The 18,893-nt window shown below is 35.5% G+C and overlaps 1 protein-coding gene and 1 long non-coding RNA gene across 2 annotated transcripts in view; one reads left to right on the forward strand and one right to left on the reverse strand.

Annotated features, from left to right (window-relative positions):
- Positions 1-5,513, reverse strand: part of LOC139136617 (uncharacterized) — a 30,068-nt gene extending 24,555 nt beyond the window's left edge. Inside the window, exon 1 of the long non-coding RNA XR_011553204.1 lies at positions 5,155-5,513. This is a non-coding gene — a long non-coding RNA (uncharacterized lncRNA). The remainder of the gene's footprint in view (positions 1-5,154) is intronic.
- Positions 1-18,893, forward strand: part of LOC139136615 (ephrin type-B receptor 1-B-like) — a 135,087-nt gene that overhangs the window by 42,882 nt on the left and 73,312 nt on the right. Inside the window, exon 6 of the mRNA XM_070704387.1 lies at positions 4,588-4,820. Coding sequence (XP_070560488.1) covers positions 4,588-4,820 — 233 coding nt within the window. The remainder of the gene's footprint in view (positions 1-4,587; positions 4,821-18,893) is intronic.

An 18,893-nucleotide genomic window follows, 5' to 3' on the forward strand; every position in this document is an offset into this window, starting at 1 on the left:
AAAAGAATTTACCAATGTGTTCTGACAAGATAAAAAACAACATGCCAAAACAATTGAAAATTTGTCCTGTCCTCAGGCCATAGCAGTTATTTATTAATTAGATCTTCAGCAGATTTATTCATGTGGAAATGTTTTCTGTAAAACGACTTTTTTCACAAATTTGTCAAGGGAACAAACAAGCGGAACTTGTTGACTGCAATAAATTAAAGCTCTGTTTAGTCAAAAAATCTCTAACATGTTAATGTGAAACAGGTATTGTTAGAAATGCATGTTAATATTATATTTTTTAATATATCTGCTTTTGATTAATTCAAAGCTGACATTATTATTTGCTACTTTTACCTGAAAGCTTTTTTACAATATTTTTCGAAATAGCAGCGTGGCATTGTTGATTTGGAGTGTGCTTGTCTCATGAAATCTCAGTCTGTGTTGAATACTGTTTTGGTCTGTATTACTGTACACTACATAGGGTCAGGGGTCATGGCAATTTGGTTCATGCAATACTCAGTGGCAGCAATACTTTGACCTGATCAGTGTTTTATGGCTGTGGCTGTATAATTGCAGGTTGTTGGGACAACTAATGATTTTAGAAACGGTGCAGTATTTCATGTCAACCCACATCAAGTATGATATGATTTGTAGGGAATATTTACGCAAGCTGTACAAAGTATAATATCTTACTAGAGATGTAGGATATAGCTTTCATATTGACTAATTTGTTTTCTTTGTAGACTGAACATTAATGAAATTATGATTATGACTGAATTATATTTCAGTTGACTGAATGTATTTGTGATCCCTTGGAGAATCCTTTATTGTTCTTTAATTGGTTCTCACTTACTTGCTGGTATTGAACTTTGCAACCCACCAGACAGTATGTTTCCACAATTTCATTAGAATTTACTTAATAACGGTTTGTGATCTTATAACTTTGACAAGTTCTACAATATGTTTAAAAAAGCATCCTGATCTATTGTCATGAATTTTGAAGAGTAGCTTTATTGTTAGTGTAGATGAAAGGGATTTACTAATGAGGGCAAATCTCAAAACAAAGTGATACAGACATCGAGTGGAAAAATCATATTGAACCATCTTTGAATATAAAAACTAATTTATCATTTTCGCAATGTGGAAGATGAATTTTTTTAAAGACCTTTACTAACTAATATCATACACTAGACTTAACCATCAAGTCAATTCAAATCCTGCCAAAAAATGTTGAAGTTAGCACGTTGTAAATCCTCACTAAAGTTAGCAAAGTCTACTGGTGTGAAATACAGCTCTGTACACCCGTAGTGAAATTCCCAAGCAGTTATAAAAACATGAGTTACGACATTTAAAGTACTCATGCATGTGTTACACAGTCGTTGCAGCCATATTTCTTGATGTGTGTGCTTCAGAAACGATAACTGCCAGGTTATGGCAAAATTTACTACAATCATGTCTTACCAGTGTGTCTATAAACCTGATGCCTTAAGCTCTTTTATAAGATGATAGCCTGGTGAAGAAGTGAATGAATTTCAGAATGAATTTTCAGGAGCATTTTGTTTGGTGACTTCTCTCAATTTTATATTCCGAGCAGAAGTTGATCTATTTTTTGCATCTCTCTATCATTCAATCAGTTTTCATTTCATTAAAAATTTAGCTGGTGCCCTGTACACTGTGATGTATTGTATATGGGGTCAAAGGTCATGGATCTCAGAAGTTTTACAAAAGACAGCTCTAATTGTTAAGTAGCCTTCATTTGCACCTTTCGTCCTTTGGCTGCAGATTGGCGAGTCTTTTGAGTCTGAGAAGGTAAACGTGATTGAATAAGACTTTTGAACCGTTAAAAATAATAGCTTGACTTTGGAATTACAGATATACTCAGGGCACGGAAAGAGAACCATAATTTGAAGCACATAAAAAATTCATGGCATTGAGGTGAATAATAGTCACACTGTCGCTCCCTATGGATGAATTATACTGTGAATTGAAGAAAGTACTGGCTAGATTGAAGCAAAATGTTAGTAGTCATTTCGGATTGACTTAGTTTCAGCAAAACAGAATATACTTCAAATAACGCCCATGGGAAATTTGACTGTAGTGTCCAGAAATGCTACACTGATCTTCAGGATATAGGCTTCAAAATTATTAAGTGTCACTTGCTCTGAATTAATTTGACAAACTGTTATTGCAGATAAATATGAAAGGGTAAAAAGAATCAAAAAAGAAGATTTGTTGAATGGAAGGAGTAAGAACTTCATCCATGGTGCAAACTTCTTTCAAAACTAGAAAAGTTTACAGAAAAAGGGTCATAAAAAAGAACCAGTACTGAAAATAAATAGCCAACTTTGAGATTTCCTCATGCGCAGTCAGTTTTTGCAAATCATATTTTCCACTGAAACATTGGAAGGAGGTTTGCCAATTTTGCTTTTCAAGGGAGAAGAAACATATCCCTGTTTGTTCGCGCCTTGGTTTGCAAAAGACTTATTATTGCCATTTTCTTTGACTTATCAAATCAGAGAATGTCATTACATCAGAACACGGACAGGTTGGTATGTACGAATTGCGTCTAATGAAAAGTTGACTGTGTTTTTGTAATCCTCAATTCAAGTCACCTTTAGTTTTAGTACCGTAAGAGAATGATCGTCATGTTTCATTTTGTTTGAAAAGAGTGAGGGCTGTAAAAATTATTTGCTTTCAAGTCCTGAATAAGATGTGATAAAATCAGGAATGTGGAATACAATTTGTGCGGAGAGTGCAAAGACACTTTAATGCTTGGTAATGATGTCTTGAAATGGGACGAGAATAAAAGATTACATTTAGAGTAATTTCAGTTTCTGTGCTGGAATGTAATAGAGTTTGCTTTTACGTCCACTGGGATTTTCTGGAAAAACTACATCATAGAGTGAGGTTGTATGAAATACGATAAATGCAATTACAAACTGGGTATGACAATGTAATTTCTGTTTTCAGTCACCTTTCACTCTCTGTGTTCAGAGCAAGATATGTAATCATTTTCTGACAGAGTTTTTGAAATGTTTTATATTCAAGACTGTTGGCTTGAAATTACTTAGATGAGATTTAGCAGAAAAGTCTGCCAGGAGAGCTAGCAACTTTAAAATTTTGGCCCTTGCACTATCAAATTTTGGCAAGTCTTTGTTGTTTCATTGGGATGAATAGAACCATGTACAGGAAGATTTGGTGAACGTGCAGAGGTAGCTCCACTCCTTTAAGGTTATTCACACTTTGAAATTGAAAGATTAAAACTTTTGCCCAAATTGTTCTCAACGAAACTTTAAACCATTTGCTTTAATATCAAGAATAAAAAACTAGGGGTCACCCTGCAAAATTTGGTGGTAGAGGAACAAATTACCCTGAATTTATAGACATTTGAAATTCAAGATGGCAGCCAATCCTATGTTAACTCTATGGGAAAAATAACATTTTCAATTTCCAAAAAATATAAGCTGGTGATAACTTTATTTACTCCATGAGCTTTCAAATGGGCCCTATAAGAGGTTAGACCAAAAGTACATTGTAGAAGTCTGAGAGTCCAAATATCTGTCCCTGAGGCACATCCTACCTGAAATTGATGGCCAGACCAAGTATATCCTATAGGATTTTACAACTGCCATAACCAAAGGTTTCAATAAATGGGAAATGTAAATCAAATTACTTTGTCATGAGACATCTTTAGTAAATATAGTTGGTTTTAATAAATTAGAAAATTGATAAAGTTTGTTGTCCTAAAACTAAGCGTGTCAGCTAGGAACTTTGGTACTACATTCAACAGCATAAAATTTGTATGCAGATACCTGCAAGCTATATTCAACAGAAAAAAAAGAACAGTGACATATATATATCTACAGCCATTAAAATGACTATGGCTGTATGGTTTTTTTATTTATTTATTTATTTATTTGAATCAGGCTCTATGTCGAGTGAAGCCCTTTTATGAAGGTTTTATGTCGAGTGAAGCCCTGATTTATGACTGTATTTATTTAGCCTACTAGTCAGTAAATAATATTGTTAACAGGTAAAGCTAAAACTCATTTGTTTTGCACACTCATTAATCACACAGAGTTGTGAGAAGACTGCACAGTTATCAAACAATGCCGCGTCTCAATGGAAAAAGATCAAATTTGCAGATGAAAGACAGTGTAGTATAATATAAAGCAATTAGTGTCTTGTAATAGATCTGTTGTTATAGATATGTATCCTGTTTTCTTAGTGTTATTCCCCTGAAGGTAAATTTTTGTCATATTGTTTGTTGATTACAGCTTCACCCACATTAAACTGCCAACAAAACTCTGGAGCTTCAAAAATGCTTTTCATGGAAAGCTACTATATTTGGTTGAAATTCTTGTAGATATTTTTATGTTATTATGATCATGAAACAAGACTTGCATGTAATTTGTGTTTTACATGTTTTTCCATAATGAAGTGTGTCTAGCGTGAGTTTGATGAAAAGATTATAGTTTGAGCACAGCCATGGTGACAAAGAAAGACTCATTTAAAAAAAATGTCATGTTAAAAATAATGCCATGTTAAAATAATGTGTCTGATATAAGAACTCAAAAACTTGAAATTTTCACATTGCAGTACCATCACAAGTAGAAGCCGTGAGAGTCACTGCTGAGACTGGGAATACCATCGAACTGAAGTGGATGGTACCTGAATTTCCAAATGGAGAAGTCCTGGAATATGAGATCCGCTATCTTCCGGTTGGTGGAACCGAGGAGGAGAGTAAAGTTATGAGAGCTGATCCAATGGAGGGTAGCACTCAGAGTGTTGTTATAGACGGACTTGAAGCAGGAACTGAATATGAATTCCAGGTAAGAAATTTCTAACCAGTCTTCAGTATGACAAGCAATTTCCTTATCATCATGTAATTTCGTAAGAGCATAATTGTTTCAATTTTTGGTGCCAATGGACTTTATCACAAGCACTTTTTGATGCTACCAGTAATTCAGGTGGCAATATATCCCAGTTTGTGTTGGTAAATTATGCCACTGTTGTAAAATCACTCAGAGAACATGCTCGATCAATTATCATATTTTACTGTAGAAGTGTCACAGTACTGTATCTTACAGAAGAGCTTTGACATACAAATGTCATAACCTCTAATAAATCACTTTCTCTAATGAAAAAACCATCACATATGTATACCTTGTACTCCTCTCACGCATCTTGGATCTTCAGAAATCTTGTCGCCACGGAACTCTGGTTGGGTTGTTGTTGGATCAGGCATTGAAAAGACATGGATGTTTATCCAGTGTTGTTGATTATCACATAAGGAGAAACAAGAGTCAAGACATTGTTTTTTTGACCATGTTTTTTGACCGCGTAGAACTGTAATGCCTGTGTCCTCCCCTCAACCATTTGTATACATCACTAGCCAGGGTTTCCTATACCAGGATTTCGACAGTGTTGGTCACAATATCATACTGCAGTACTCAGGCTCAAGAAATACTCAAAATTTGACTGCTTTTTGCCGTGTGTGAAAAAGTACCGGTAGATTAGATATTAACAGACCAATGGTCTGTAATTGCAGTATCTTATCTGTCAGATATGCATAGTACCTGACTTTGATAAGTTATATAACAGACCATGTCAGATACACAAACCATCTGACTCTATCGATATAATATAAGATGGCAATATCACATATGCAAGTGGACAGACAATATCAAACAATATTCTGATGTCAGAACACTACAGAAAGGTACAACTTACGTGTAGGTAAGTCTCTTGTTACAGTTGTGTTCCTCTATTAGATGTACATTTTGTTATCAGAGATTGATGATACCCAGTTGAAATAACTGTCAATAAGCTCAATTCCCAGACTATAAATCTTTTGCCTTTGACGCAATGGTAAAACATATTTCTTAAATACAGAGAAACTGCTCCACAGCGGAAACTGGTAGAGCTGCTTAGCTGTAACTTGTAATGATCCTGACAATTTTGTTCTTTGTAAGATACAATTTCATGTTTTGCTCTCACAATCATTTTGAAATGCCCTTTGTATTCAACTCATCAATACAGCAGGGATGTGGTCTTAAGAGCACGGACACTATCACATCCATCCAAATGACTGCGCTTGACTCTCATTACAAGGCTCAGTTACTGAACCTTTTCTAATGTGTCAAGCAGTCATTTGTTTCCAAAAATTAATCCCACATTTCCTTTATTTGTATACAGTTGTACACCACTTTATATTTTTGTTCAGATTATTTTGTTGTAGCCTTAGAATATTTTGGAAGTCGTGACAAGTTTAGAGGCTCAGTGTGCGGCCCAGTCTTGTGGTGGAAACTGTATTTCCAAGGCATAAAATGGCTCTTGTACATCCAAAGTTCAGGCTGTTTGGTCTAGGCAAATGAATACTCACACTGGGGACACAATTAAAAACACAGAGTCAAAACTTGTCTTGTCTTTTGAGGTTCTAATAATTATAACGATTTTTCAGACCTAAATTTTGATCAGGGGAGATATTCAAGCCGCCATGTCGTTTGTTTATATTGATGAGCATATAAGTAGATTGATACAAAAAAATTTCGCCACAACAAAATTAATGAGCTAAAACGACCAGATGAGAAATCTGGTATTTTTTGTCAGGAGAGGACAGACTTTGCTTTTAGGTAACTCTCTAGTTGTGTTTTTATTGCACCAATTTCTAACATCAGGAATGCTGGCAATTTTAAAGAAAAGTATCAATTGAAAAAATACTATGGTTAAATTTCCGTTTTGTAAGGAAGGAAGTCTATACACAACTGGAAAGGTGCATGTAAGGAATACTCACAAGTTGAGCCAGTGAACGGTAAAATGTCAGACAAATACCAAAGAATAGACTAGCTCCTCAAGTTAATTGAACTGAAATCTATGTACTGCGGTGATTTGCCCAAAATGTCATCTTGCAAGGATAAAGATAAAGCAGAAACCCTAGATACATTGAAAATCTAATTCTGAAATTGACTAGGATAATGTGAAGAGAGAGATAAGTTAAAATTATGACATGGTACTTTTAAAAAATGAGCGTCGTGGTATTTGAGAAGGTATCAGTAACTAATTCTTGGCGGAGATTATAAAAATGAGTGAAAAATTATCCCGTAAGGAAGTCACCTAATTCAGGATAATTCTAAATTTTGGAAAGTTATATTGTAAAGAGATAATGTGAATATTGATGACGTTGAAATTGGTATTGCTATGATATTTCACAGAAGGAGGCTGAAATTTGATCCTGTGGTGGTATAGATAATAATTTAATCTCTCCAATTTTTGGAAAATTACTGATTTAAAAATGTAAAAATGCTACAGGAAATTATATCTAATAATTGGAAAGAAGAGTTGGGAGATAAAAACTCCAGGCTTGATGTTTAGTTTGTGATGCAAAGACTTTAGTATTAGTAGATTATGAGGAGTGAAGTTATAAAGCAGAAATTGCAGACTTCTTTTGGATTCAGTAAAGTGCATTGAATTTAAGTTATGAAGACATGGAACTTTGTAGAGTGTTTAGATTTGAAAAAATACAGTGTTCCTATTTGAATGCTATTTGGTCTGTCAAACTTATGGTCAATCTTTACAGTGACATGATCACTCAATACATACCACACATTATACATACCACACATTTTAGATTACATACAAAACAATTTAGATTCTTGGATTATTTTTTCTGGGAGTTTTTTTTGTTTTGACAAGGAGTTTGGCCAATGGTAAGGGAGAAACATACAAAAAGTATGTGCAGTGATACGGAAGAGTGGTTTTGTTTGAAAGGCAGGTTTTAAGGCCCACAGAGAGACTTGTAAGGTGTTTGTGAGCCATTTGGCCAATTTTCCATCAGGTAGTTCACTTTTATGAGCCATCAATGAAACCCGATTAGGAGTTTTTTGAAAAAGGACATGGTGATACTACTGTTTTTGTTTCAAAATAAATAGTAGGATTGCTACAAATCAGATTTCAGGAAAGTTAGTGAAATCTGTCTGATCAAAGTGTTGAAAAGAATGAAATATTGATGAAGTTTGTGATTGAAAAGCAAGTATAAGGACTAACAGATGAACAAGGTTTTGTCCGGTGGGTAAAGAGTCTTTGGCCTTGGATGGATATAATGGTTAGTCTGGCCCTAAGCTGGGACACTTCCATCAGGATTAGGCTGGCAACATGACATGTTTGGTGCCAGGGATAATATGAAAGACAAAAGACGGATAATAAAATGCTGTATTTACAAGAGAAGGGGGAGAGTAGATCAGAGAAGTTGTCTTGAAATGAATACAGTTATTCAGACGGGATTACATTTTACAATGACACCACGAGAGAACTGAAAGAGAATGTGTAATCAAGGAAGAATAGAGAGAGCCAAGAAGTCAGTGTCGGTCTGCTTGACTTCAAAATATCTTCAAGCTGATCTAGACAGTGTCTTGAAGGACATGTTGATGAAAGCAAATAAAACTTCTGTCATAATATGTCAGTCGGTTTTGCCGAGTTTACTGATTCAAGCCAGTGTTTTGTGAAGACAAGACAGCTGTGTTAACAACTCTTGCTATATAGTGGCTTTTATATATTTTGAATAAATTTGCCACAACAATTTCAGTTTTTCTTCAAAAGAATCCCAAGTTTTGTCCCTTTCCACAAGTTCTTTAAAAGCCAATGTTGAATGATCTGTGCTCTCCATATAGGTACGCACTTCAATTTGTACAGGACGTAGTCAAAACATGCTTCGCTCAACACACCTATTAATCATAACGAGCGGCACGAATGCGTCGTGAAGACACTAACCAACCATCCTACGCCTCATAACTTATCATGATTGCCCGCCCATACCTAACAATCCATCCAAACAACCATGTAATGATCTTTATTCTAGGAAAGAAAGAAAGTCGGCACACTCTATGCAACTGTGCCTGCGGAAAAAAAGGGTGAAAACGCTGCATTTGTAAACCACAACATGAGTCATGAAACGCCAAGCAATTTTCCTTGTATCAGCATTGTACCTCAGACATAGTTTCTCACTACATCAATAACAGTCAGTAAATTGCCCAAGTCCGCTACTAAAACCCTAGCCAGTCACAGCCACCCATTAATTATTTGCAGTCCACCGACCAAGTCAAACTGCTATTGTCTTGCTGGCTTGCCCTGCACCAGTGTGACACAAAGCACCGAACAAACCAATTGAAACAAAGTAATTTGTACAACATCCAGAGACAAAAACTCCAGCAAACTGTTAAGTAGTAAATTGTCATCTGTTACATTCTCATGCTGGGAGACTTCAAAAGAGTATATTTGTGAACTTCTCAACAATTGCCAGTGTATCCACAGCCTGTGTTTGTATGACCGTAAGATGTTTGCATAATACTGTGGACACAGGCGTACTTGGCACAAAATGTTGGTCTGTAATTTCTTTCAATGTATCACGCCAGATTCTGTATGTTAACAAAAATCTATCTTGCACTGTGCAAATAAAGGCAAGTGGAGCATCATTCTGGACTGGTCTCTGTAGCTGAGGGAAAGCCATGAATGGCAGATTACTTTTGGGATCATATGAGAAATGCAGAGTGAATGGGATTGTACTCATTCGTGGATAGAACAGAAAAAATGGAGGGTTTGGGCTCATGATTTGAAATTACAGTACCAGTGTGATTAGGTTAGAATTGGAAATCTTTGTTATTGGATTAGAATTGAAAATCTATTGTCTTGATGATTTCATGTATTGAGAGTTGACTTTACTGTCATTTAAAAAAACAATGAAAGGGAAAGTATTGATGTGCTTGTGGTGTTTTTTGCCTTTCTACCTACATGAAATATTGACAAAATGTCATCATGTCTGTCTGCAAATGAAGCCCCGGCTCACTCCAAGATGTTACCCGCCCAGATTTCTGCAATTGACCCCAAGCCAGTGTGCATTCCAGGTGGCAAAGTTGTACAGTTGGACAAGACTCTTGACCACAAAGGGGAAAAAAAGGGAACTTGAATGGAAGAATAGAAGTAGTTACTGAGAGTGAAAGATTAGGTTCTTTCATCAGCTAAGTGTTCATTGTACTCTGTTTGTTTTTCAAGGCAGTTTGAGAAACAAAAGACATTTCTAAAGGACTCCTTAACAACCAGGCAGATGTCCCCCTCCTTGCTGTGGAGAAAGTGCTCTCACAGTTCTACTCATGTTGAGGGTACCACTCACTTCACAAATGAGAATTGCAATCAAGCCTTGGAATCGCCTTCTTTGTATATTGATGCTGGTCAAGTTTCCAGTGAGACTGGCTTGTTAGAGACTTGACTTTTCATTGTCTGAAGTCTGTAAGATTAAGTGTGTTGTGTCCCAAACATCAATCCCCCTCTATTGAAGACAAACAATGAGAAGGCCCAAATAACATGTACCAGTATTGATAGCTTTGCTGTCTGAAATATTAATGTGCAAAGCAAGCTATTGATTGCGGCACGTAGCAGTTAAAGAAGGTGTTAACAATCTTGTCAGTTTAAGTTTTCAAACACTTAAGAGTGTAAGTAGTACTTATTAGGATACTAATTAACAATTGAAACAAAAGATTGAAGCAATTGGTAGCAGGTATCCATCCATACTGTACCATTTACAAAGGCTGTACTTTACCCCTGTGAAGTTTGACTAACTGTCTTAATATTTAAGCTCGTTTTCAAGAAACGTCATTCACTAGACATCTATATTTCCAAGCTTTTGTCTCTTCCTACATTTTCATGGTTGTTTACTGATTAAGACCTGTGCCAGAAGAAATTGAACAGTAAGCGACAAAAGAAATAAATTTGATCGAGCTGAAATTTGTACTTCAGAAGTTCAGTATCAGATAATCTGCTTTGAGTAATCTGCTTTGAGAAAAGTTGCAGAACTTTGAAAATTGTTCCCAGTGAAAGTTCAACAAACAGATTCTCTGCCTACGTAAATCCCTGAACACAAGACTCCTCTTGAGGGGGTCTGTTTCTCAGTGTTGGTTTGGAAAGTCTGCCTTTGTACCATTTTTGAATTGAACGTTACATCAGTACTGGGCCTGGCTACACAATGCTATACAGAATTGAAGTTGACTTTAGCTCTTTTCACTGTCATTGACCTGTGAAATGTTGTTGTGGCTTTGATAGTTCATTCTGTAGGTGGACCTCTAGGTGAGCTCCCTGGGTCTAATGAGTTGTATTGTTTTATGCCACAATAGACTCCCTACCCCTGCAGTAGCGTGACTAAAACAATGGTAAAACAGCCCCAGGGTGATTGGAAGCATGCTGTGAATTTCCACACAGTGTGTGACCACTTAAGCATGGTTTTTGCATGCTGTGTTACACATGATGAAAAAAACAGGCACAGAGATTGAAAGTTGTGAAAAGTATTGTTTTGATCCAAAGAGGATGCGCCTACACCTAGCCAGGAGCTGTTTGTGTATCAGATTTTACTGTCTGAACAGTTTTCTATGATACGTGTCTGTGTCGTGTTTAAAGTTACTCTCTCAATTGTATGGCATTTACAACAGTACCTTTCACTTGAAAACATGTAGATTCCACTGTAAGGTTGAAAGCGTAATGAAACCCGCCCTAGTGTATAACTGTCAATCAGTATAACAGGTACCTCCTTATTTAACGGCAGTTTTTGTCTAACCAAAATTTAGTTTAAAAATCTGAAATTTCCCATGACAAGATAGTTTGCGCAATCACTCAGTAAGCAAAGAATTTCAAACTTCATTGTTTCTGTGTTCAGGGTTGTATTTTATACCGAACAAATCATTGAAGTGTGCAGCACCTTAATGTCATTGAACATGATACGTAGCAGCATGTGAAATTCACAGATTTTAGTATTGGTTATGTGAATATGTATGAAAATTTGTAGGTACCATGTCTACACAATTTGAAGACCAATTATTTACTTATGTCTCTGTAGCATCATAGTATATCTATGCCTTATAAGTAGACAGTAGGATAACATGCTACAAACAGGATATTTCAAACAGGTGACTGCTGAAAGCTAATATCACATCAGTTCTACCAACTCATTAACATTTCACTGGGGTTGTCTACATGTCCATTATATACCTTTTAAGAAAGTCCCTAATAGTGCCAGTGCTCTTTCCATACATTACTGACCACTTTTAGTAATATCAAACTGATTTTAATGTCTTTTTTATGCATGAATCAGCTGTAATATCTAGGCTTGAGGCAGCTCTTGTCAATGTTTTATGATTTGAAGAAACTGAAAATGGAAAAAAGTCCCAATGTTAAAAGTTTAACCTGTTCACCCCCAATTCCCTGTAAACAGGTCCACATTCACCATTGATAACAATGGGATTGGGCCAAACCATGGTGGTGAAAGGGTTTAACAAAGGTGGTTGGAAAGGCTATTTTTGCACCAATTCTTTTCTCAGAGTTAATGTCAAGTTTCAAGTGTTAGAATCAAGATATTTAGTTCAAATTTTCAGGATAAGTCTCTTTGTTATTACTTTCTCCGAAGAATATAAAAATTGTATATTTGCAGCCATGATTTTGAAATATGACACCAGTAAATATTAAAATTTAGTTTTCCATATTTTTTTACATATTTTAATTTAATAATAATTTGATAGTATTAATATTACCAAATTTGTTATAAATATGTTGACACTATTTATTGTAAGCTTTGTACGGCATGATTTGTAAATAAAATTTGTTTTTATGATTTTACATGGGTTTATATATCAAAAAATTATTAAAAATTCTTTCAATTTCAAAATGTGATTTTTCAAAAAGTGCTTCAAATACAGGAAAATCGTGCCGTACAAATCTTATCTGTAACCTTGTTAATAGGCTGTAAAATTCCATGTCCATATCTCATTTCAAAGTTGGATTAAATTGGTATACAATTATGTAGGAAAACTGTTATTCTGTCAAAAATGTTGAAACAAGCCATATTTGCACCCCTCGTTTGAAGTCATAGAGCATTTTTTTTGGTTAATCTCACTTTTGACACCTCTTTGACACTCAAAGAATCTAAAATGCATTTACAATAGCAGTCACTCACTCTGAATGCCAGCACCGCCTTGTCAAACTTTCCTGAAAAATAGTAAATAATGACTTTCCCTTTTCAAACATTTTATTAAAAGCTAGGGGACCTCTACCATATTTAATACACTAAGGACTCCCCGACTTCTTCTTATTTGGTCAGTTTTTCAGAAGTTTTAACAGGCTATAACTCTGCAATGCCTTTGTGGCCCAAATGTCTAGTTTTTTTTATTCCACAGAGAATGTTGACTACTTTTATATTTTAATAGTTTTGTTGAAATTTATAACTGACGCTCTAGCCTTTCCAACCACCTTAAACGATGGTATCTGTGTGTCTATAAAACTTGTTTCAAAATCTCTACAACATGGAACATACAGAGAAGTAATAACAGCAATGTACACATGAGATTGAGATTTTTACAAAGAATTCCATCTTCAAAGGTTTAATACTTAAACTATGAGATAATTTGAACAAGGTGAAAATGTCAACTCTTCTGTAAAATTTATAAGTTTTATGAGTTCACTGACACAATGAAGTACGATAAAAAACCCTGAAAGGATTGTAGATAATGTTGCAAAGAAATGGAATAGAAGTGGAAATGATAGTCCTTGTACCTAGAGGTGGAGTAATCTTATCTTTCTTTCTCAAAGAGAAATGCAACATCTGCAACCAATGATGATATCACCGAAGGAAAAAGATCTTCATCCGACTTCGAAGACAAGACCCTTCAAGAAGTTTCTAGAAATGATTGATTTAATTTTGATAAAAAATACCATCATTTGAATGCACTTTGAGATGCTAAAATGAACTTGATTTTTTCCATCGTGAAGAAGTTAACTCTTTTAGTTGTAAACTTGTTGATACTTGTGTGTCACATTTTAAAATACACCAATAGTTTTCATTGTGGACTGTGAAAGAACAAGGGGAAGATCATGCATTTCATACAAGTTTCATCATGTTCACAAGATGGTGAAAGTTTTCATCTAAAAATCAAAGAAGAGATGTTATTAGTGTTTAAGTTGAAGAAACTTGTTTCCAAAAATGTAAGGAAGGGTAATTAAGGTTTAGTTTCAGTTTTCACAATATGGCAAAGTGAGATGAAAGTTTGCAAATCCTGCTGTGTGTCATCAAAACCCAATGAAATGTTGCAGTGATGTCAGCAAGAAGTGTAGAGTGACAATGTTGACATGTGTTTAGTGTTTTCTGCGTTCTCTAGCATTATACAAACTATACATTGACTTTATTCATATCCATTCCAGTTCAGATTTGTACCTTACAATCCATATCAGGTAATTATAGTTTGCAGTGAATTGCTGGATAAATTCTACAGGAAAAATGGGTTAATCCTAGAAAGAATGCTTGAGAAAAGAGTGAAATAAGTCTTCAGTTAAGAGAGAAATACACGTATTTTGATACTCGTTTTTGTTGGCTGGCTTGATAACCATCACTCAATTAAAGGGGAACATGCCAAAATTCCACTGAGATTTCAACTTTTCTTGAAGGAGGAAAAAAAACCTTTCTTTGGTAGCCAGGATCCCCTGAGGGCTATCAACTTGGGAAATGTTCCCATTTTCCAACTCTTGGCTTAACAAATCTACATCGCTGATAACTTCAACAGATGTTCCAAGTAAAAAGCCAGGCTGGCAAAAAGATGAGAACGCCGTCTTCCTATCCTCAGTGACCTTTTCTCAGTCCAGTAAAAGTCTAGAAATAGCAAGAGAGTATGGAAATCGGGCATCCGCTTCATTTCTTATACAGCAAGGAAAAGAAATAAGAGTTAGCGTACTGAATAGCAATGTGGAGTGCCCTCTTAACAGTATTCTAATTAAATGCTTAAAGGAAGTCTAATGGTTAAAGTGTCATTAAGAATTCTGTTTTGTAGCTATTATGTGATTCTACTCGTTACTGAGGAGACTCTTTCAAACCAAATCCACCTGGTTTGTTAATCTTGTCTGCTTCCATTCCTCCAGTAATTGCCTCATCACTATTGGCCAAAAAATCTAGCTTATTTGCATGAAGAAATTTTCAAACAATCCTGGTTAATACTGAGCTGTCCTGTAATAGTAGTTGTTAAATGTTTCCTCCAGTAAACAGTAATTTGATTGGGTAGGAGTTTTGCTAAATTTGCATAATCTTAATGTGACCTTTGGGATTTTGTCTTACATGGTGTGAGCTGTCTTGTAAAGTCTCCTAATCAGTTAAAACAAATCAAGTGACTAGACAAGACCAAATTAATTAGCGGAGTAAAGCTAAGCCAAGCAGAAAAGACAAATACTAACACAGCCAGGGACTGACAGAAAAATAATTATGTCGTTTATCTAAAAATGTTAAAAGGTAGCATATGTATTTTAAATCAGTCTTGTCGTCTCATTGTCTAGATCTCATCCACAAAGTCATTTGGAACTGTTCAAGTCAACATAATGTCTACAAAGATGTGCAGGGCCTAGCTGATTAGCTCAACTCAGCATTGCCAATATCTCATCAAATTCCGATACACAGTCCCTCGTTCACGCCAAACTAGCTGCTGAACAAGAGCAGAAATAAGAAAAGTACCGCTGAAGTTTTCTCTTTCTTGATGTGTGGGACGTAGAAGAAGCCTGTACCAGGTGCTGTCAGTTGTCAATGATTGACTCTCTGATTAGAATTGTTTCTTTTCATGATGGGCAACTCCCTCGATTGGTAACCTTAGATTGCAACCACGGCAACACAGAGTCACCTGACATTTCACAAGTTATCAAGATACTATGATTGCCTTAGATTATTGTCATGATCAGTTACTGTCAAATGGTGCGGTCAAGTCTGTCCTTACGTGCTCTCTGCTTTGTGGCTTGGCCTAAGTTATGTTGTGGTTTTGGGTTTCCTGGATTGGAGATTGAATTGAAATCTTGGTCCCTCCATTCATTTCAAAGTCAACAAGCTCACCGCTCAAACTCAGAGAAACTCACCTGGGCTTTATTTCCCATACATACATGAACAATTATATTTCTTTAATTTCAATGTCAGCATTTTTAATTTTTATATGTGTTTCACCATTATGTTAAAGGCCTATGTTGGCGTCAGATTGTCTTGCAAGGAAATTTAAAGTGACTGGAATAAGATGATATTTCCATGTTTTGGTTTTCCATGGATGGTAAATACCAATTCCAGCTAACTTCATGTGTTTCATCAGGATTAAATATGGGAATATTCATTTCCCTGTGTCATTACCTGATTTGTTCTGAATTCTAGCAAACTGAAATGAGAATATGAACTATATTCATACATTGTTTGCCTTTATTGGTTTGATTGATGGATTCTTGTTCCTGCATTTCTCGACATTCAATGAGGAACTGAAGAAGAGTTTTACTTTGGGTATTGAGGGCGACAAAAGTTGGCTGTTCATCATGGAAAACGTCGCAGCACATTTTACTGAAATCAACAAAGTGAGAGACTGCAAGGTGTAACTGATCAAAATTTGATATACAAAACACTGCACACTACTTAGACTGTGTGTAATGCTATGATGTACTTTGATCTTGATTTTTTACAAAAAAACCCGCTGTGTAATGACAGACCAGTGTGTATTGTTGTGGTAGCATGATACATTGCCATCATGTTTCAAAACATACCGATACAAGAAGTAGATGTTTTTAAAACGTGACGGCTGTAGACAAAACAATTGGAGACTTTTAAGCAGATTTACTGTTACAAGAAAGTCACAGATCATAGATTTCTTCTCCTGTGAGACAGTGCTCATGTTGCGTCGTATTCCTCTGATAATCTGGGCATCACTGCTGTGTAATACAATAGGATATGCCTCACTGCCTTATGAAAAATCACATCCAACCTGGCTAGGTTTACAACATCATTCACAAAAACAGAATCATTTCTTGAGAAAGCAAAGTATTAATAAAGTAGTAATTGAGCTTAGCAAGTGACTATCATTCTTTTATTCTGTGTTAAAACTGAATTCAGAACAAAAAGTGATGAAATTCAAACCCAGAACGAACTCCGAGTATCAATTTCCGTGCTGGGAATGCCCTAGCTTATTCTGCCTACTGGCTCACATCTGTTCAGATGTTTTAAAAGATGGCATAAAATGTGGCCTCAGTGCTCCGCTGAATTTACAAGTCACTTAACACAGACCATTCTAACAAAAATTCAAGAAAGATTTAAAAGGCTTGCATACTAAGTTAAACCCCAGGTTGCCGACATGTTTTGTATAATATCTGCAAGTTATCATATTATCCATTGTACTATATCAGTTGCCACAAGTGAAACCATCTTACATTCACATGACAGTGAGTATGTACATCCCTGCTGTAAAAACAGCGGGGATACTTGTATGTACCATTTCTCATTCAAGATTTATTGAACAATATTTGAAAACAGAAAGCAGTTTTTGACAGCTTCATAAACAAACATTCTTACAAAAAAAATACTCCATACTATTATAAGTGACAAATATTTTGTAAATTCTTACATTGATAGAAAACATCCAATACTGCACAGTAATAGTTTATGTATTTGCAAAGAGGCATGTATTGAGCAATTCTTCAAAACTATACATTCCACTGTACAGAAATGTGTCCCATGGTAGTTAGTAGAATTTTGTAGCATATTACTAAACTAATGCGGCTAAATGAATTTATTTTTATGTTTCTAAAATAAACCAGATGATGATGAAATTATAAAATTATGAGAAATGTAATCTCTGTCTTTGGCACGCTGATAACACTCCAACAAATAATCAGGAAACCTCTGTGAGTTTTGCATCAGACAACTTCAATGACTCAAGAAAACAGCCAAATACAAGCCAAACTAACTCACATTGCTATGATTGACAAGCTTTCCAGCTTTCCACTAGTTTGCAGTCATGTTGATTCCTTCAAACAGTGTGTTGATGATGACCCTACCACCAACCTGCTACATAAAACACATGATTACAACCACCCGGTGTGTAATCCATGTTGAAATTGGTGACTCTGAAATCAAATTTCACATGCTTTTTCTGGGGGTTGTTCTCTCCGTGTTTATTACTCACTACTAGCACTACATAGGGTAAATCTTAGCTGATTGCACAAAAACTGAACAAGACTCTGCCCTCTCTGAAGAATTTTACAAACCAACACAATCACAGAGGTGTAGATAATTCAAAAAGCTAGGGAAAGCCCCCTAGCAACACATCACTGATTTCAGAGTGAAGAACGGATCCAGTATTCTTCAGGTGTGTACCACTTTGGATTGCATTATCTGTTAAAAAGTACTCTGTCATCAAAATAAGTGACAAATTGAGAGCATTTTGTGATGAATTGTTGCATCAAGGGGGAATATGTTTTAGTCTGTTGGGATTGTTGTATATATGCATGATATGTACAGATGTCATGTGTCAGTAATTTTGCTGTCCGGTTTGACAAGGTTCCAGTAATTAATTTTAATTAGTCAAAGATAACTTAGATGGATTTAAAATTTGTGTGATTGCAAATTCATTTGTAAATGTTCAAGACGGACTCTAACTTTTGATTAATTGTCAAATAGATATTACAGATACAAGACATGTATAAAACAGACAGTGCAGATGCTGGCAGATGTCAGGACAAGGGAATATTGAAATATTGAAATAAATTTCTGTAATGAGGGTTTGGATCAAGCTAGATACAGATCTATACCAATAATTATTTTGTTCACCAGTTCAATTCAGTATTAGGTCGATAGAGTGAGATGTACTTTGTTGAAGGCAGTTTGGCGGAATTATGGTTGTAATATTTTAAAATGTCACAGCATTTTCTCTGTGCCCTCTCTGAGAGAGTTAGGAACGCTGTACATTTAATAAATATTTCTTTAAAATGGTTCCCATGGTAACAGATTCAGATCCAATATGAAACCATAGCAACAAGTGTAAGCAGATTACCTTTGGCGGCTCGTTTTGAGAAATTGAACATAATTGCAGATT

Source organism: Ptychodera flava, chromosome 7, assembly GCF_041260155.1.
Source record: "Ptychodera flava strain L36383 chromosome 7, AS_Pfla_20210202, whole genome shotgun sequence".
Lineage (NCBI taxonomy): Eukaryota > Metazoa > Hemichordata > Enteropneusta > Ptychoderidae > Ptychodera > Ptychodera flava.